This window comes from Piliocolobus tephrosceles, chromosome 11 (genome assembly GCF_002776525.5).
Source record: "Piliocolobus tephrosceles isolate RC106 chromosome 11, ASM277652v3, whole genome shotgun sequence".
NCBI classification, from domain to species: domain Eukaryota; kingdom Metazoa; phylum Chordata; class Mammalia; order Primates; family Cercopithecidae; genus Piliocolobus; species Piliocolobus tephrosceles.
The window spans coordinates 34,460,612-34,482,051 of record NC_045444.1 but is presented as its reverse complement, the minus strand read 5'-3'; the positions used below and the strand labels follow the sequence as shown (position 1 = coordinate 34,482,051).

General features: G+C 35.5%; 1 protein-coding gene across 3 annotated transcripts in view; it reads right to left on the bottom strand.

Annotated features, from left to right (window-relative positions):
* EPC2 (enhancer of polycomb homolog 2) overlaps nt 1-21,440 on the bottom strand; it is a 141,676-nt gene that overhangs the window by 14,809 nt on the left and 105,427 nt on the right. For all 3 annotated transcript variants that reach the window (XM_023217458.2, XM_023217459.2, XM_023217460.2), the window contains 7 exons: nt 19,098-19,304; nt 11,677-11,825; nt 10,815-10,947; nt 8,466-8,657; nt 4,342-4,431; nt 2,651-2,796; nt 2,178-2,521 (listed from right to left, as the gene is read on the bottom strand). In XM_023217458.2, the coding sequence (XP_023073226.1) occupies nt 2,178-2,521; nt 2,651-2,796; nt 4,342-4,431; nt 8,466-8,657; nt 10,815-10,947; nt 11,677-11,825; nt 19,098-19,304 (1,261 nt within the window). The remainder of the gene's footprint in view (nt 1-2,177; nt 2,522-2,650; nt 2,797-4,341; nt 4,432-8,465; nt 8,658-10,814; nt 10,948-11,676; nt 11,826-19,097; nt 19,305-21,440) is intronic.

The following is a 21,440-nucleotide window of genomic DNA, read 5'->3' as shown; positions in this document are numbered from 1 at the left end:
AGAATGAGTTCAAACAAAATCTTTTCCTCTAGGAATAAATTACTAAATAAGACAGATATGATTTCAAAACACTGAATTCTAATGTACCTTAGTTGTTGCTTAAGTCTTAAAAATTTTTTAAGGAAAGAAATGGTACTGTGTTGAGGGTATTAAAAAATTTCAGATAGGAAAAATCACACAGACCAAAAAGATTATTTTTTTTCTAATGGTAAGGTAAAGATAAAAATACAAAAAAACTTGTTGTCTATGATGTTAACATTGCCTACTTGTGACTTAAATTCCCTGAGAAGTACATGCACACCTAACGTAACAGTTTAAATGCTTATTTTCTGTTGTATGGCAGTGTCATAGGATTATAGAGATGACTATAATGGAACTATTTAAGTCGTATTAACTTATATTTTGGACCAATACATATGTCGCATTGATGATATAACAATATATACAACACATATATACTTTCTGGAAAAAAGGTTAAATCTAGAGTTAATCTGGAATGTATAGTACAAAGCTGAAAATATCTGGCAATGTTCACGCTGAGAAGGAAGATATTAAAATCACTTTTTAATGTGGTATACATCACCAGAGAAAACAATCAGCCTACGGTCAAATGTAATTTTAAATGCCTCTATATGGTATGTTTTAAACTCTCTTTTTGGGAAAAATTATTTTGAGAATGTTTAGTACAGGAATTCCATTCAGCTAAATAAACTGGAACTTTGTCTTAGAGCTGGCTGAAAAAAGATCTGATTTAGTATTTGTCAACTTTCTACTATCTTTAGATTTCTAATAATCCTGCAGCCTCAAATTGTATTACGCATTTATCCATTTCAGCTTCAAGCACTCTTTCAACTTCACAGACTCATGAACTTTATATAATGGGAGGCCATTTTCCTTACTTAAGTTCGTTTAGGAGAAAATTAACCAACCAATTTGGACAAATGATATGCCAATTTCTAATCATTCAAACAAATCCAATATTTCATTATAACCTTTAAACAAATCACTGTACGAGTCAAGTTGGAAAAGAGGCAGTTCAGCAGCTAAAAGAGACTGAACATTATTGAGACCAATCAAGCTAAAGTGATTTATGATCACTTTAAAGAAGTTTAATATGATAATTTCACATGCTAGAATGCAACATCTAGGAAATAATTTAGAAATACAAAAAAAAAAAAAAAAAAGGCATCAACAGTGTAAGTCTCTATGTTAGTCTTGGGATACAATGCATATATACAATGTATACATTATAAAGATATTTATAAATTATACATACTTGCATACATGTGATAAACAGACCACAGAAGAAAACAAATCAAAATTGTACCTTAGATTCTCCAGATATTATACATTATTTACAATGTATATGTCATAAAAATATTACATTAATTTGAATACATCTCTTAAAAATGAAAAAACTTCCTGATCTAACTAGAGGTAAGCTATCGGACAAAAATTATTATTCATAGGGGCCGGGCACAGTGGCTCATGCCTATAATCCTAGCACTTTGGGAGGCTGAGGCAGGTGGATCACCTGAGGTCAGGATTTCGAGACCAGCCCGGCCAACATAGCGAAACCCTGTCTCTACTAAAAATACAAAAATTAGCTGGGCATGGTGGTGCGCTCCTGTAGTCCCAGCTATTTGGGAGGCTGAGACAGGAGAATCGCTTGAACCCAGGAGGCGGAGATTGCAGTGAGTGATCACGCCACCGCACTCCAGACTGGGCGATACAGCGAGACTCCATCTAAAAAAAAAAAAAAATATTCACACGGAGTCTCCTAAACATCATTTTCCAGAAAGAGTTTTCAAAGGTACTCTCAAGGATTAATGGTAACATTTAATCAAAGATTATGCACCAAAATGAAAATTACCTTTAACACAAGCAGTAGATAGTACTGTGCTGTGATTATCTGGTGGCAGCTTATAAGCAGTGTGCTCGCAGGGAAGTCTGTATGCATTCTGCCTACATTTACCACACCAGGAACACACCCGAAATAGATGTCAGTGGTTTTACAGTACTAGTTAGGACAATCTGGTTAAAATGTGAGGCAGAACAGTACAATTTTGTTTCTTAGGTTAGGAAAAAAAATGCAGTAGGTTAAGATAAAATTCCTTTCCCAATAAATTGAGTAAAAAAGAATAGCAGGATATACTTTTAACACAGCAACAGCTTACCTGATATGCCATTCTTGCTGGTGTTCAATAAAGCTACAGATGCTGCAGAAACTCTTTTATTGTTCACAGTCTGCCCTGGTTTTCTTGAGGTACATTCTTCACTATCACTGTCCTGTAAATTTAGTAGCCTTGGCTGGAAACACTGTAGTCGACATGATCTGATATTGCTTAATATTTCAGAAAGGGACAGTCTATTTTCACAATGTTTACTGGAAGCATTGGTCCGAGAGAAATTAGAAGAAAAGTCTATAGTTTGGGAAGAGCTTGAAAAACTATTCAGCATTTCAGGGTCTATCTGTTTTAGGACTGGGTCATGTTCTGTGGATATTCGGTCCATTATGACCCTGAAAAGCAAAATAAAACCAAACATTAACTGAGACAGCTGAACATTTTTTCTTTGTCTTCTGTTCCAGATAGCAAACAAAAACCAAGTACCAAAAATCAAATACCAAAAGTGAAAACAAATACTTCACCTTCCACCTCTGCCAATTCGCCTCCTTGCAAATCCTATACATCTTCTTGGGACTGTAAGTGTTGTAAGGCAATGCCTATACCTCAACTTATCCAAATCTGCCAGTTCTGAATTTTCACATGAATGGTTAGCTTGGTCCAAACGAGGCTGCAAAGAAAGAAAGAAAAAAAAAAAAACCCCAAAAAACTCATGGAGTAAATTTGAAATGAAGACAGGTTAGATCATGATAAACATGAAGTAACTGCAACATTAGCAGAACAATTAAAATCTAGACATAAAACTGTAAAAATGGGGCTTCACTATTAATCAGATTAAATTTTACAAAACTGAATCAAAAGTTCACTTCACCAAGATTACCCAAACTGAACTTAGTTTCTAAATTCACTTAGGGTCCGTTATACTTAAAAAGGAATATATCTTTAAAAATAATGCAGCTTTTAACATATGTGTACAAAGTAGAGATGGTGAAATTACATCGTAATTTGTAGGCTTCCTACTGAGAAACCAGAAATAAAATTTTTTGGACTAAAAATTGCACTTCAAACTCTTAAAGGGTCAAACTGAAGCTTCCTCTTTACTTTTAAGAAACATATCCAAGCGGGATGCAGTAGCTCATGCCTGTAATTCTAGCACTTTAGGAGGCCAAGACAGGAGGATCACTAGAGACCAGGAGTTCAAGACCAGCCTGGGCAATGTAGCAAGACCCTATCTCTATAAAAACTACAAAAATTAGCAGCATGTGGTGGTATGTGCCTGTAATCCCAGGAGGCTGAGGTGGGAGGACTACTCGAGCCCAGGAGTTTGAAGTTACGGTGAACTGTATGATTGCATCACTGCACTCCAGCCTTGGTGACAGAGCAATACCCTGTCTCTAAAATAAATAAAATAAATAAATAAATATAAAGAAACAAACAGCCTGTTCCCTGCCTTCCCATTCCCTTCATCATTTTATCATGCTATGTCTGTCTCCTCTCATTAAGAATTTTCCCTTCTCTCATCAGCATAATTTAGTAAACAAATCTCCACCTCTCCTAAATTTACACACCCTAAAATAGTTGTCAGTGTATGTTTACCATTACATAGCAAGATAAATGATCTCTACAAGCCATATAAGAAAGTCAAAGCCATCCTTACAATGCTACATTATACCTCATCCGAGAACCTTGGAAAGTGATATAATGTGACTTCATAGCATAAAGCAACTTCTAGGTGTGTCAAAAAGTTATGAATACAATTATTAGACAAAACACTGCCATTATGGAAGTTTAAAAATTATTGTTTTGTTTGATACTTACTGGTATGTATGCACAAGACGGGCTTGCGTAACAACAAATTTCAATAAACACCTAGCAGCCATCAAAGGTTCTAGAACCAACTTACAAATTCTGGGTTTACCTAATTCTAGTAATGACACACTGAATAATTTTCACAATCGCTGACGCTATAATGAGTGCCCAAAATGAAACTAAATTTCTAAAATGTGAGGAATTATCAATTTCCAAGAAGAAGATTCCGATGCCCTTTGAAAGGACTCAGTACCTTTTAGCATCTTTTACCAGTATTCACATAAAGGATATTACACAAAAAGTATTGATGCATTTCCTATTTTTAGATCAAGACTAAGTCATCTTGACATGGGTTACCTGTTAATTCCAGTTCACAAAAACACCACACACACACAAAAGTTCTTACAGCATAATACTGGCATCCTGCCCGCCTTCTGAAAGCACAGGGACCATCAGGATCATTTTCTTCTTCCGGTTCTGATACTGGGGACAATACCTAGACAAAAGAGGAATTCCATTTAGGAGTTATCAAAAGTCAATAGATCAAGTTTGTAATGCTCTAAAATTTAAATCTGATCACAAACAGTAAATCACTTCTATATTACATATCGTAGGTACTGAATTCCCCCAAAACATTCAATGACTAGCAAAAATTTTCTATGGTTAAAAATCCTTCTTTTTAATGGATTAGTTCTTTCAGGTTAAGTATACATGGCATTGGCATTGCTTAATTGCTTCTAAACATGAAGTGCTAAGACTTAGAATTAATATAGTCTTTATACATCCTATTATATTTTATAAATAATGTATGTGGCTATAAATATTTAATGACAGTTATACTTCACCTATAGTTAAGTGCATTTTTATCCAATAACTTTATCTCTCTGTAATAAAGCCAAAAACTAGGACATAAAAACAGCTTATAAATAGCCAAAAAATCACCAAAACGAAAAACCTCAAAGGCCATAAAGGTCAGGTTTTATTCAAAGGAAAGTCTTGTATCTCTCCACTCACTTTTTAAAGATCACTTTTTAAACTTAGCAGATCAGAAGTAGAAAATAAGAAAAGAAAAGAAGACTTGCTAAAGTAAGCAGATAGGTTATAGAGAAGAGATAAGCCCACAATGCTAGAGGAAAAGAATAAAGACTTTCAGAAAGCTGTTATGTATTAGAAAGCACTCTGCCCAGGCCATGTCATATCAGGCCAAATATCCCTAGGTAATTGAGTGGGCTTCTAGGGCAGTAGCATTGACCTATCAGAGCACACTTTATAAACGTCATAAAAACAGATTAAATAATACACAAATATACCGACGACAGGGAAATAATATGTTTTAGATAAATTTCCACCCATAATGATTAAAATTTTTAAAAAAGTTTTGGTACTTAAGTTTCAGTTGTCTCGCACTCTCACTTTGTAGTACATCTCTTTTTCTGACAAACGCTGGCTCAACCATATTTACTTGCAAATTTCTGAACCTCACAAATCCCTCTCTTCCTATTTTGAGAGGAAAAATGTTTTCTCCATATTATTTCCAAACTGTGGTAATTACCACTGAGCAGGGTCATCCAGGGGAGAAAGGTATTTGTTTGAGGTTCCAATATACCTCCACCAACCCTATGGGGGAGACACAGAAACAGTGAGCTGGGGCTGATTCTTCTTCATGGGGAACCAAGCCCCCAACCTGAAATTTGAAAGGAAATCCCAAATGTGAATTTTACACTTTGGTTCCTTTGCAAATAATGTACCTATTCTAAGATATACACAGGAAGTGTCACAAAGTCTCAGAAATTCTGTATATAAAATCTATCACCCCTTCCTCCTAACTACCATTCCCTAGGGGTAGATTCCAGGGGATAAAAGAAGTCTGAGGCATAGGAAGACAAAGCTAATGTTAGAAAAATCGGAAGCACGATCAAGAAGAGGCAGGGTTTTAGTTCTGTTCAGCTGCAATTCAGTGACGTAAGTCTGGTTAAAATGTTTGTTCTCTTAAGGCTCCCTATTCCTTGTTCTTGGTTTATCAGACAAAGAAAAAGTATGATTACTTTAATGATCTTGTCAGCAACAAAATCCTCATTTTTATAAGAGGTGCAGTCTGAATAGCTGCCTCACTGAATGATGCCCAAATATAGGTAAACGTTAATACTTACTCTTTAGTAATATGGTGATACCATAAAATTAATGAGGATTGTCTAAGACCTAATATAAATAATCAGAACAACCTAAAAGTTTCAAAATGCAATTTTCATGTGAGTATGGAAACTTACTATATAAATCAATGCAAGAATTTGGAGCAGAAATGAAGATCCCTTAATGCACGAGAAACATGACTAGTTATGCTGACTGAGCTCTACTTTCAGGCTGGATGTACTGATTCCACCAATAAAAGTTTCTATAGGTCATAGCACCCTACAGTATCATTCTTTTTATTTTTTGAAACAGGGTCTTGCTCTGTTGCCCAGGCTGGAGTACAATGGTGCAACCTTGGCTCACTGCAACCTTCATCTCCCTGGCTCTAGCGATCCATCTCCCGCCTCAGCCTCCAAGAGTAGCTGGGACTACAGTCATGTGTCACCACGCCTGGCTAATTTTTGTGCTTTTGTTCCTGTTTTTTTGGTAAAGATGGGGTTTCACCATGTTGCCAAGGCTGGTCTCCAAGTCCTGGGCTCAAGCAATCCACCTGCTTCGGCTTCCCAAAGTGCTGGGATTACAGGCATGAGCCACAATGCCCAGTCTACAGCATCATTCTTAAAGGGCTGGGAATATATAGCAAAACTTTCTAGGCTCTCATTAGTACCACCAATAAAAGCCTATTTTACGTATAGTTATCTAACTATGTCATTTTCTTACTTAACATTTTAAATAATTTCCCATTATGTATAATGTAGATAGAGGCTATCTGACATCTGCAGTAATCTGGGTATTACTGCAGGCATCAAGCCTTTCATCCCCTCTTCCTCTTCTATGTTATGTGCTCCAGCAATGTTAAACTGCTAGGAGTTCCCTCTAATATGTTGTGCCTAGAACCCTTCCCTATACTTTCTATCTGGAAAATTACTCTTTTGTAAGGCACTATATCCCTCATTCCTTCAAACTGGTCATCTGATGAATGTCCCATGGCTGTTCAAAGCTCTGCCTGAGTTCAAACTAGATGATATATGGGTTCATTATATGAATATATGGGTTCAGTAATATATTAGTAATATATGGGTTCATTAAGCACTCCTCAATGGATAAAATTAAGCATATCTTTGCACATTTGATACTATTCATATGACTATCAGAGTATTATCTGGGTAGAAAAACTAATCAGTGAAAAAAAGAGTAAAACTAGTATAATCCAGCCAAAAGGGACACATTTTATGCAAACTCCAGATTTTAAACGGTTATAGCAATTAAGAATTTTATAAACAGTCCTGCTTTCAAACATATCTATAATGTTGGTTTTTTAAAAAAAAGTTTCCTTAAAGCAAACAAGTCAAAAAGTTAAAATATGATAAAGCTGGCAGTAGGTTCAAGGTCTTTGTTACAGTATTTTCTGTTAAGTTTCCTACGCTATTTTTAAAAACAGGGTATTGCTAGAGCAGGTGATACACAATATTTTTTGAAAAAATGGATCTTTCTTTTTGTTTGTTTTTTTGAGACGGAGTCTTGCTCTGTCGCCCAGACTGGAGTGCAGTAGCATGATCTCAGCTCACTGCAAGCTCTGCCTCCCGGGTACATGCCATTTTCCTACCTAGCCTCCTGAGTAGCTGGGACTACAGGAACCCGCCACCACGCCTGGCTAACTTTTGTATTTTTAGTAGAGACGGGGTTTCACCATGTTAGCCAGGATGGTCTCGATCTCCTGACCTTGTGATCTGCCCGCCTGGCCTCCCAAAGTGCTGGGATTACAGGCGTGAGGCATCGTGCCTGGCCGGATCTTTTAATATATAAAGTAAAAGTCTTATTTTAAAAACAGCACTTATAAAAATAAATATTTTTTAATTGCGCACATTTTTCTATAAAGCTGTTTCAATATTTATCAAAGAGTTAAAATTTGAATCAGTCCCTTTAAGTCTTTCTTAGAATCAAACAGCCATTACCTAACAAATTAGCAAAATTTACATTAAAAGTTATAAAACACAATGCTGGTGGAGTGTGGTAAAAAGGAAAGCATTGTTGATATTTTCAATATTTACAATTATATATTAACTGTCTTAAAATATTGATAATTTTTGGTTAGTAACTAGTAATTCAATTACTAAGAATCTATTTTAAATACAGAGGGAAAAGATCTACGTTCATTTTTATAAATGGAAAAACTGAAAACCATGTGCTCCACAAGAGAGTAAATTCTATACAACTGATGAAAGATAATACAGAGTAAATACCATTTCAGTGGCTACATAAATAATGTGGAAATGTTTATGCTATATACAGTAGGGGAACAAAGCAAGAATAAAAACTCTAAGATAGCAATTGTTTTAAAAATATAGCAATATAAAATACTGGCAGGAAATATCTTTAAAATAGTTTTAAAACAAGCACCTGTGGAAATTCATCTTCATCTGAGCTGTGAAAGTCATATTGCTTAATGTCACTCTTATTGATCACAGGCAATGTCTCTGGAGTGGGTTGCTGAGATGTTATCAAAGCCTCTGCTTTAGGCTTCTTTGGGTACTTCTTCTTTTGACGAACCACATCAGAAGCCTCTTCTTTCAAAGACAAATGATGAGGGTGCTGTTTACATGACGATTTTTCCCCCAAAAGGAAGAAATAAAAATCATTTTAGAAATCATGAAAAACTATACTGCTCTTTGAAAAACATACATTTGTACCCAGGAGGTGATTTTATTATTTTTAATATGCAAAAATTATTCTGTGTTCATAAACTGAAACATGTTTTACTTTCTGCAACTTATGATGAAAAATAATTATGGTATTTAAATTTGCTTTTTACATTATTATTACTACTTAAAACTATACTATGTGAGGAATTTTTTGGATTGCTCTATTATGTAATCCAGTATTTAAAAGGTATTTAAATTCAATTTTTATTTAAATCTGTTGTACTGATAAAAATTAACCACTATTTTTATTTTTAAATATCTTCAACTGAATCATGAGTTTATTGTCATTTCTACACTTAGATCCAATTTTTAAAAATGTCTGTTCTATGGATGCAAATCTTTTGAGAAAAATAAGCTTAACTCGGAAAAAAAAAAAAACCTCACTTTTTAGAATATATAATTACTGCAGCAACCGAACAGTAACTGTTCTGAAGTCCCCCAGGCTTCTGTGGAGGTTCCTGAGAGGCCATCTGGCAAAGACACTCCCTGAAGGGGTAGGTTTCCAGCCCCTACCTCCCCTCAACACAGCAGCTCTGTTACTAACATACTGGCATTCCTTTTAATAAAAAGGGATTTGCCACTGTAAAAGTTGGAAAAGACTGTTCCAAGTACTAGTGTACAAACTACAAAATTTATAATTTTCCACATCTAGTCCAGATGTTAATAACTACTTTAGGGTCAAAAACAGTACACACAATAAAAATATTGCTTGAAAGGCAAATTATATTTAGTGAGATATAAAATTTTTCATATAATGGGCATAAACATTACATCAAAAACAAAGCCCCAACTCTCAGAAACTTCCCACATTTTAAAGTGGGATACATGACAAAGTAAATATAGTTAAACCATGTGTAATGGAGTAGGACAACAATGGATGCAACCAAATTCCTAAAGTTAGCATTTAGGAAGGCTATTTATTCATAGAGGAGGTCTAAAATGAGAATCAATATATAATAAAGGCTGATTCTGTCAGTAATTATGGGTTAAGATTTTCATACTGCAATGCTTAACAATCACATACCTAGGAAAAGCACTGATTAACACAAAATGGATTTTTAAAAATAACTTACAAAATGACATTTGCAGTGATAACTTTTTTGGCTATAGAGGTAAGTAAGATTTAGAGAGAATCAGGATGGTGGGCTAGATGCCTGTGATTAATAAGAAAGAACTTTAGTGTTTGAATTGACATGAGCTGAATGAAGGAGTCTTCCTGCTCCACACTCTTTCTTGACCTTTAAGAATGAATCCATGAAAAATGAGAACTGTGTACATTTTTAAAAGATGAATTTTCCACAAACACCCTAGGTCATTTAAAACATTTTGCTACAGAGTAAGGCTCTATTGTGTAGAAGCTTCAGTCAATACCTGTTTCTTACTTAAATCTATGCTCCTTAAAATTAAAGGCTTTATTAGTTTTCATATTTCCCAATTAAATACTTTAATTAATGTATCAAGTGAGGACTGAATAAATACAGTTATCTAGTCCAAGTGACTAAAATAACCACTGAGTCTGGTTCTTTTATTAGGAAGAAACTGTGACCCAGAAATTACAGGACTTTCTCAAAGTCACTCAAGGTGGATAACAATTGATAAATGCTGGCTCTGGAAATGATGATGACAATAAGAATAATTTTCAATAGTCTCAATGAAGAAAGCTTTCATTTGAGGTTTTGATTCCTTCCATTACAATGCAAGGTTTGCTAAGGCTAGTGATAATAACTAGACTCTAATTACCTTTATTCTCTAGGGAGGCAGATAGCATATTGAAAGTGACGGACTGTTAGACCTGAATTGAAACTTTGAATCGGCCACCTACTAGCTATTATCTAGAAATCACACAGACGCAACAACTACCTCTAAGGGTTGTTACGAGGATTAATTGGTCAGTATGTATATAAATACTCCTAGCAAAGTGCTTGGCTCATGGTAAGAACTAAAGTCATGTTACTTTTTCCTTACTCAAACCATATAAGACAACAGCAGAAATCAATAATTATCTGATCAACATTACCATACATGCTTCTTCCCAGACAATATTCACCTTAGTTTTACATTCTTGAACTTTGTGATGATTTCCATTATGAAGAGATGCTGGAGTGGCATATAACTCTTTTTCTGATCTACTGATTTTCACTTCATTAAGGATTTCACCACCATAGTCTCCCAAATGGTATCTTGAAAAAGTAACAACATATAAGAAAACATTGCCTAGTTTAACAATAAAGAAGTGATATCTCAGTTAATTGGAAGTCACCTAGTCAAAAAGAGCTAACAATCAAATTACTTTTAAAAGATAAAATTTACAGGAATAAAGAAACAAGGATTTTGTAAAAACAAAACAAACCAAAAAACTGAAAAAATGCCTAAGGTACACAGCAAACAAATTTCTTACACATATTATATAATCAAGCACTAGGAAATGTTTAGAAAGCTTACTTCAGGAATCACACAAAATTCTGTTTTCGTTCAGTCTATTTCATTTTGTAGGAAAATATACTATATTAGAGAACACATTTCTAAAAGGAGTTGAAACAAGAAATGTCTACCTACTCAGAAAATAAAATCAATACTCATTTCCCTCAGATTTTACTTAACAGAAACTTTAATACGGAGAAGTAAACAAAATAATCACTAGAGTTCTTTTCTAAATAAAATTCAATGATTCTGCCAAAACAAAATTAAGTATATACACAAAACTCTCCCAAAATCTGTAATCCAAATTGATAACTTAATCTATAAAAAGAAAAACTAGTAACCACAAATCTTTAAAAAATATAAATTCTTACAGAATCAATATCAACTGTCATAAAGTTTAACCCGATCCCCCCTAAAAATCTTTTGGTTCATTTTGCCCATCATTTGGTAAAGTTGTCATTTTACTGTTTTAACAGGCGCAATGTTACCTTTTCTCCACAACTTCTAAAGTTAAGTGCAATAATTCTCGTTTTGTTTTCTCTCTTCTCTTAATCATTTCCAAAATTGTTATGGCTCTACTAAATTCTCGTCTCAGTTTCAACATCTTTTCATACGAGGCTTCATCATTCTTACGATTCTATTAAAAATAATAATTTTAGAAGAATAAACAACCCAGTTATCTACATTTCCGGCTTTATTCAATAAATTCTTATCAGACCTGAATTAATCCTACAAAAGTAAAATGTTAAAAAAAATCATCTGAACAGCAACCTATGTAAGATAACATATATCTATTTAACTCTGCAAATATAAGTACAAGCAAGTATCTCTCGATAAATACTCAGAAAAAAAATGTTGCCAGCTGTTGAAAAGGTAGAATGGCATAAGGAAGTAATTTCAACGTAAACAAACAAAAAATGTTCACCCGAAACAAAATCTGTTATTGGAAAATGTAGTGCATTCAGCGTGTAGGAAAGTATTTTCCAATGACAGAGAGGAACAGTTCTATCCAGATCAAGGTAACAGTCAAAATGAGTCCCCCCATACATTCATCCATCCATCACCAGCTCTGTAACTGGGGGCTGGATGGTATGATACACTGTACTACTATGTGAACATGAACAATGACCAGTAAAGCTTCACTTCAGAAACTCAGAAAACTGGAAGTAGGATAACAACCATTTCAAGAAATCAGATTGTCATTTTTCAATGTAATGTAACACCCCACTGAGTAGAAAAGAGATTTAGCAAAAATATTGAATTTCAGAACACTGTTTATTAGCTTTTCAACTAATTATTATACAAAGTGAAAGCCCTGCTACATAACTAGAAAAGGCTCAGTTGTAATTAGCAGCATCTATTTGCATATAAAATTATTACTAATGTAAACTATTTTGTTAAATCAAACATCCACAGATTCCTCACTTTACTATTAGGCATGGAACTATTTGTTTAAAAGTGGACCACTACCACCCCTCCAATCTATGCCAGAGCGAACTGTACTTAAGCAATCATTCATTCCTTGAGTTAATTATTCGAAATGACATTAGAAAAAACCTAAAGAATATCAGAGGTTTCATATTGGAGGATTATAAAAGAGAAAATAACAATTGAGAAAAAGTCAAAGTTATACTGTTTTTCTTTTGTGTATAATTTCCTGCATTTGAAAAATAATAGTCATATGTTAAAAATAACCTATACTAGGTCCCATTATGGTACTCCACATTGAATATTAAAAATAAGTCATCCTTTTGTGTAATTAAAAAAATTCATCTTTTTCTCCTTCATTACTATGACAAAAGGTAAAATCTAAAGCATATGTTTAAGCATTTGTTTTAAACAGACAGCAATAATACTTTTCAAATAAAAAAATTAGTATTATCAACAGCAACTATTAAAGTGCCTACACTGTGCAGGGTATTGCACATGTCCCTTACCCTCAAAAGGTTTAGAATCTAGTAAGGATGACAGACAGAAAACAGATACACAGAATCATAAGGCAGATAATAATATGAGGTTACACACCAGCTGGCAGCCGCGTAATACTCAAAAGTGTACCAGAACATTTTATACAGCTCCCCTCTTCAGTAAGTGTACCTCATTGACTTCTCTTCTATCCTGTCTTACTCATATCTTGTTTTGCATTTGTGTGTGCGTGCGTATGTGTGTGAGACAGTCTCACTCTGTTGCCCAGGCTGGAGTGCAGAGGTGTGATCTCAGCTAACTGCAACCTCTGCCTCCCAGGTTCAAGCGATTCTCCTGCCTCAGCCTCCCTCCTCCCTCAGCCTCAGTAGCTGGGATTACATGAATCCACCACTATGCTCAGCTACTTTTTGCATTTTTAGAAGAGACGGGGTTTCACCATGTTGAGCAGTCTGGTCTCAAACTCCTGACCTCAAATGATCCGCCCACCTTGGCCTCCCAAAGTGCTGGGATTACAGGCATGAGTCACTGCTCCCAGCCTCTGTTCTCTTTATGCCCAAATAATCATCGTTCCTAACTTTCCTTTCCCCAGTCTTGACCTTTAAAAAAACAAACAAACAAACAAAAACCAAAAATGCTTTTTGTTTTGAAATAGTTTCAGACTTACAAAAAAGTTACAAAAACAGTATAAAGAATTCTCATATATCTTCATCCAGATTCTCTAAAGGTTAACATTTTACATTTGCCTTTTCTCTCTATATGTGTATACATATAAATGTATGAATATAAACACACACACCTAGAAAGTATCAGTAGCACTATTTTTGAAAAATTTCAAGAGAATCTGAAGATATAAAATGCCCCTTTATCCCTATATACTTTAATATATATTTTCAAAAAAAATGGTATTCACATATAATCACAGTACAATTATTAAACTCTGGAAATTAACATTAATATAATCTTATTACTATATTTCTTTATACATATAAACTTTATTCATATTTCAAAAACTGTCCCACTAATGTCCTTTACAGCAAAAAATACAGTTACTGCTATAAGGACATCAGTAAGGTAACTTTTATTATAAGAATATATTTTTTGGCTGGGCGCAGTGGCTCATGCCTGTAATCCCAGCACTTTGGAAGGCCAAGACGGTTGGAGCACCTGAGGTCAGGAATTCAAGATCAGCCTGGCCAACATGGTAAAAGCCAGTCTCTACTAAAATTACAAAAATTAGCTGGGTGTGGTGACGGGCGCCTGTAATCCCAGCTACCCAGGAGGCTGAGGCAGGAGAATCGCTTGATTCCAAGAGGCAGAGGTTGCAGTGAGCAGAGATATTGGGCCACTGCACTCCAGCCTGGATGACAAGAGCAAGGCTCCGTCTTAAACGTCATCATCATCATCATCATCATCATAAATTTTTTCCTGGTCTAGGATCTGACTCCATATTAAAAACCACATTTGGTTGTCATGTTTCTTTAATCTTCTGTAATTTAATCTCCTTATCTTTGTCTTCTGTATCTTTCAGTGATTACAATCTTAATATTTTCAAAGACTAGAGACTATGTTGTAGAATATTCCTCAATTTGGGTTTCATTAATGTTTTTCCATGATTAAACTCAGGTTATGTATTTTTGGTACAACTACCACAAAAGTGGTATTGAATCCCTCTCATATCAGGAGTTAAAAAATACTATTTGTTCCATTACTGCTGATATTAACTTTGATTCCCTGATTAAGATGGCATCTCTCAGGTTGCCCTAGTCAAATACTATTTTTCCCCTTTAAATTAACAAGTGTTTTAGGCCAGGCACGGTGGCTCATGCCTGCAATCCCAGCATTTCGGGAGGCTGAGGCGGGCAGATTACTTGAGGTCAGGAGTTTAATACCAGTCTGGCCAACATAGTGAAACCCCGTCTCTATGAAAAATACAAAAATTACCCGGGTGTGGTGGCAAGTGCCTGTAGTCCCAGCTACTTGGGAGGCTGAGGTAGGGGAATCACTTGAACCCAGGAGGCAGAGGTTGCAGTGGGGCGAGATTATGCCACTGCATTCCAGCCTGGGCAACAGAATAAGACTTCATCTCAAAAAATTAATTAATTAATTAACAAGTATGCTGTAGGACTACAGAAACACTATTTAATCATCAAACTTCCCCCCTTAAGTTTAATAACCATTAATTCTAACTTTTGCCTGAAACAATTATCTGTATTATTATGGTGGTTGCCAAATATTGATATTGTAATTCCATCATTCTGCCAACATTTACAGGTTTGGAAATCTACTGTAAGGAAATGCTGTCTATTCATTCATCCATACCCACCCACCCACCCACATCAGTATGGACTCATGGTACTGTAAGGGGTGGAATCCATTACTTTCATAATCTATTTTGATGCTCAAACTTTCCCAGCTCTTATCAGTGGAGTCCCCTTTCAAGCTGGCTCCTGCGTCCTTCTGGCATGGCTCCAACGTTATTCAATCATATTCTTATTTTCTTGTATAACAAAATGTGTGTTCCAGGCTTATCTTTGTATTTTCCCAGCCCTAGACCTGGGATAATTTTCCTAAGGAGCCCTGGTTCCCTTTAATGAAAAGCAGATATATTTTTTTTTATATAGTATTTTATTACATTATTTTACTTTATTTTATATATTTTATTATTTTTGAGACAGAGTTTCGCTCTTGTTGCCCAGGCTGGAGTGTAATGGTGCAATTTTGGCTCACCGCAACTTGTCTCCTGGGTTCAAGCAATTCTCCTGCCTCAGCCTCCTAAGTAGCTGGGATTACAGGTGTGCGCCACCACACCAGGCTAATTTTGTATTTTTAGTAGAGATGAGGTTTCTCCATGTTAGTCAGGCTGGTCTTGAACTCTTGACCTCAGGTGATCCGCCCGCCTTAGCCTCTGAAAGTGCTGGGATTACAGGCGTGAACCACCATGCCCAGCCAAAAAACAGTATTTAAAATCAACATCTACATGCTAGGCATGCCCATTTCTACTGGGTGTCACTGCTTCTAGGGCCTCTGGGTGAACAGAACTAGGAAATATGTATGTAATATGTGTATGTACATATAAGCACAGATCTATATCTATTTCAAACTATATCAGTATTAAAAATCACAAGTTCATATCGACATTTTTTCTATCCTTCTAAGATGGCCCTCTTCCCTGTATTCAAATCCGTTTGCCCCCTTTACTCCTTCTCACAACCGTCTCTGCTCAGGGCCATCTCCTTTATCCCTAATATAGTTACATATTACAGTTCTGTACTTGCTGCCAAATCTCTAGGGAAGTGATTCTTAAATTGTTACACTACAGAATAAACTGTACATCTTTTCACGACCAAGGATGATTCACAGGTGACTGTTATGTAGTGCAGCTAGAACTGACAACCACTACCCTGGGGATTTCCTCTCTTAACTATCTTACTTCTTCTGGGCCTTACAGAGGGAGGAGAGAAGGCACAGACACTAAGAGTTGAATCTATGTGGTTAAATACATTAAATGTATATGCTGATTCAGGATTTCCCAATCAGTGCATTCAGACATGCTGGTGCCTTAAGACTATCTCATTTAAGAATGCCCCAAAGTATTCACATGCTCCTTAATTAAATATCGGTTCAGTGACTTAAAATTCAATTCTAGACAGCCAAATATTTCAGAAGACCTTTTACCCTCTGCATCAACTACACAAGTGTTTCTGAGTTTGTAGAAATAGAAAACAGAGAGCCTTTGTTAGTTGTATTCATTTTTGCATACCCCAGTGCTTGCCACCTCCTGAACACCTAGGGAGTATTCATTATTTGAGTGCTTTCCCATGTTTCTCATTTCAAAACACATAAACATTTCTAACTAGCAACAGTGAGCATGATAGGGAACAGTCTTTGGTCTTACAACTGAAAACAAAAGGAATAAAAAGTAAAGAGCATCAGAAAAGAAAATGTACCTCTTTGCAGAGGAAAATCGAAAAACAAACAAGAGAAAGGTAGGAATCAGAGTGTCGGGAAAACCTGTATTAGTGACCACAAAATAAAGAAATGCCTAAACACAAGAACCAGTTACTAGCAATTCTCTAATGGTTAGAACAAAAGAAGAATAAAACATATTTTAACATTCAAAAAATATTGTCAATATGCCAATTAATACTGCTAATCTTAAGTATTCCATAACCATTCACTAAAGGAAGTCCAATAATAGTTTTCCTTCAAAAGGCATTGCTAACGGTCTGTTTTGCAATATATCTGGAATTAATTACAGTCATGTATTGCTTACTGACACAGATAAGATCTGAGGGGCTGGATGTGGTGGCTCATGCCTGTAATCTCAGCACTTTGGGAGGCCAAGGCGGGAGGACAGCTTGAGCCCAAGAGTTCAAGACCAGTCTGGGCAATACAGTGAGATCCAGTCTCTTAAACAAATAAATGAACAAAGATCTGAGAAATGTGTTGTTAGGCAATTTCTTTGTTGCACAAATGTCAGAGTGTACTTACATAAACCTAGAAGGTGTAGCCTACTGCTGCTAGGCTACAAACCTATACAGCGTGTTACTGTACTGAATACTGTAGACAACTCTGACATAAGGTAGGTACTTGTGTATCTAACATATCTAAACATAGAAAAGGTACAGTAAAAATACAGTATTATAATCTTAGGGGATCACCATCATATATGCAGTCCATCAGTGACCGAAATGTTACGCAACACATGACTGTATACTGCTTTCAAAAAGTGATTCATAGTTCAGGTTTTTCTAATGATTTAGGTAAACCTCTCTTTCCTTATGTCCAATAGTCCACATTTATGAAGTCTTACTATATTTATGAACTTATCTCGTTTCAGTCTTAGAAAACTGTCAAATCTTCATAAAATATTACAGATTCCCTTAGCTAAGAACCAGAATGCCAAATTAAAAACTCAAGTCTGGGTCAGGGAATGTCATCTACACTTGGGAAATCCATCCTCTAATGTTTAAAAAAATCACATCCTCAAGAATTATAGAAATTCTGGTTATTAACCAGGAAGAGAGTTTCTCCTAAAATATACTATCCTTGGCAGCTGTCATGCTTCACAGCTGTTACATTATTAACAGCTGACAAGGACAAGCTTTCAATGTTAGGAGAATCCACAGAAAATGCTTTCCCTCCAATTATAATTCATTATTTTACATTTATATGTTCCTGATACTTATGTGTGGTGTTACTATTAATCATGAGAAATGGAAGACAGTGAATACTCCTCTAGAATAGTGCTTTCCTCTATACCATATCATTTAACAGTATGAGATCCTGTTTCTCTTACTTAAAATTCTGCTTTATGCTGCTTCTGAAAGCCAGATGGGAACAAGCTCATCAATTTGAAATCTAACACAACTGACAACTCAGAAAAGGAGAAAGATTCCACTGCTACCTTTGACTGTTTGCAGAACAGGGTTGAAAATGAACCCTTCTCTACTTCCCACGACCCTATAGTAGCCAGAGGCAGCAAGGTCCATTTTCACTTGGAAGAACTACAGTATGGTTTCCAAGGAACTGTAAGGTCTCAAGTGAGCAACAAGAAATAGTAGTAGTATTTCAAGTTATCAGCCTCCCAAACACAGCAGATCTGTCATAGAGAATTTAGTTTACTGAAGAGCTCAAAACTTCCAAGGTGCATAAGGACACAAAATTCCTCATATCACTTTAACTGCAAGCATAAAATGGTACAATCAGTACATTTATAAAAGGCATAGGTAGCAGATAAACAGCATAAACAACTGACCAATAGAAGCTACTGAAAAGTAGGATTTCTTGTGGTGGGCCAGTGGCGCAAAGGATAACACATCTGACCATGGGTCAGACAAAAAGTAGTATTTCTTACAGAAGGTCATCAATGCCATTAGCTCCCATTATGTTCAAATAATTCAAGTTACTAGAAAAAAAAAAAAAAACTATTGATCTTAAATACTATTAAGCTACCTTCAATGAAACCTAATTTGCACATTACCTTTCGAGTTTGCATTTTCTCTGTTCTTCTCCGAAAGGCAACATAAGGGTCATTGTTGGTAGAGCCATCTCTTTTCTCTTGTTTTATCTGAGGAATGAGGGATGGCCCCCTGCAGTTTTTACGTTTTCTCACCCAGTAGTCGTATACAGCTTTAATAAGGTAATCATCTTCGTTTAGCAGCAGTTTTGCTTCTTGAAGTGTTACAAGCTAAATGAAAAATACAAAATGTCATTGGTTACAATGTTTGCAAAAAGAAATAAAAGTCAGATTATGGCTGTAGAAAAAAATGTGACCAGTTCGAATGACTACAAACAGATAATATTACGGTAGGTGAAGACACAATTCAATTCAACTTAATGAAGGAATCATTAATTTGGAGATTTATCTAAAAATTAGTATTTTTCCCTGAGAGGTAGTGAGTTGTATCACTGAAAATATTTAAGAAGGCTGGATTAATGATATTTGGGAAGACTATAATAAGTTTATCCCTCAGGTAAGTCTTGGACTAGAAGACATCCAAGATCCTTCAAAATTCTGATATTATACACATTTGAGGATCTATCGGTTTTCAAGTCTACTAGCTTGTTTGTTTTCCTATAGAAAGTAGAAGGTCTGGGGGTTTCTTTTTATGTGCCTCCAAAATAAAAGGTGAATATTCTCGAATATGTTGCAACTTACTATAATATACCTCTTTTGGAACTGATTATAAAAACAAACTTAGCATGTTTCCAGAAGTTTCAACATTACGTAATTTTGAATTCTTTGTACCAGTGACATATAAAATAATTCCTCTATCCAAGTGTTAAGTACTAGAAAATCCTTATTCTTAACACTCATTCTGCTAATGACAATGTCATCTCCTGGGACAGTGGCCCTAGGATGGTTCCCTTAGGAGCTCTAATGCTGGTATTTCAGGGACCCACCTCTTTTTCAATGCAGCCAGCATAATGCTGACACATCTCAAATTAAGGCTGTAAACATTTGCTTGGTCACATTTGTTGCCTTGCACCTTGAAATCAGATAAGACAATCGGCTTTAGTAGGATGGAATGGGGGTTACACATATCCATTTACAGCAAACATTAGAAAAAGATCATGCCATTTCAGGGCTGGGAAGTCTCGCTGAAGTGATGCTATCCCAATCTTTTTACTTGTATTATTTTAGAGATGAAGGCTCATTTTCAGAAGCTGAGAAACTTCCCAAGAAATGTTTTCCTAGTACTTGGAAATGAAGAGAAAATTTATCTCATTGAAATTATAAGATCAATACAAAAATTGACCTGTAAGTTGTATGAAGTCTATTGAAGAAGTCAAAATTCACCAAATAAATTTCTCATAATTTCTTGTGTTAGTATAACTTCATGGAATAAAGGCACTGATCACTGGACTTCAAGTGCTATGATGATGATTTCTAGAATTAATTAGTCAGTTTCTTACTGTAATTTGTCTGCCTAGTTTGACCACAGGAAGAGAATACAATGACAATGTCAACTCAAGTATTCTAGTCCATGTCACAATACATTGAGTGCATTAAAATAGTAAGTGGCCATTCTATGGTTACCCAATGTCTTAGTAGAGGTAGCTTTACTACATTTGAGAGGCTGCATTTGGTCCTTAAAGTGAATAGCCAGAGTCTGGAAAATAAGACCACACTCATAAGAACCAGTATTTCCAAACATCCACCTTTAAGTGGATAACTTTCTACTGTTAGCTGGAGTTCTCCAGAATGGTGATGTCAACCCCAGTCTACAACAACAGTGGTAGAATAAGAATAGAGCTTTCTAGATCTAACAAAATTCTATCTTGTGCTGACAGCATCACAGGCAGTTCTCATGTGTTCTGGAGGCCAAGGGAAACAATTCTGTGATGTGTTACATGTGCTTCGGCTTCTTGATAATTTCATCTCTGATAAAATTTTGTTATCCTCACTATTAAATAAAGAGCTTAATGTAACTTCAGAATGGGGAGAAGGTTAAGAGCTCTTTCCACCAATCAGCAGAACAGTAATGAGTTTCTTATATAACAGTACTCAGGTTAACACTGCTTCCTATGCTCCTGCATGGTATGTTGAAATTAAAACACCTGCTCAGATTTCTTTCTCTGGTGCTTCTTGCTCCAGCTTACAATGTGTATTGCCGTGTTGTTAAAAGCCCTCTTTATATCACAAGTGATAAAAATTCAACACACACTTCACAGTTAAACATTCTGATATTTCTTTCCAGTGTTAACTATTTTTTCAGTTCACTGCTGTATGTTGTTATACAGCAACACTCCATGAGTAATCTTTGTTTTAATAATTCTGTAAAAATTATCTTTAGCTACTCTGAGGCAACTAGTATCACTG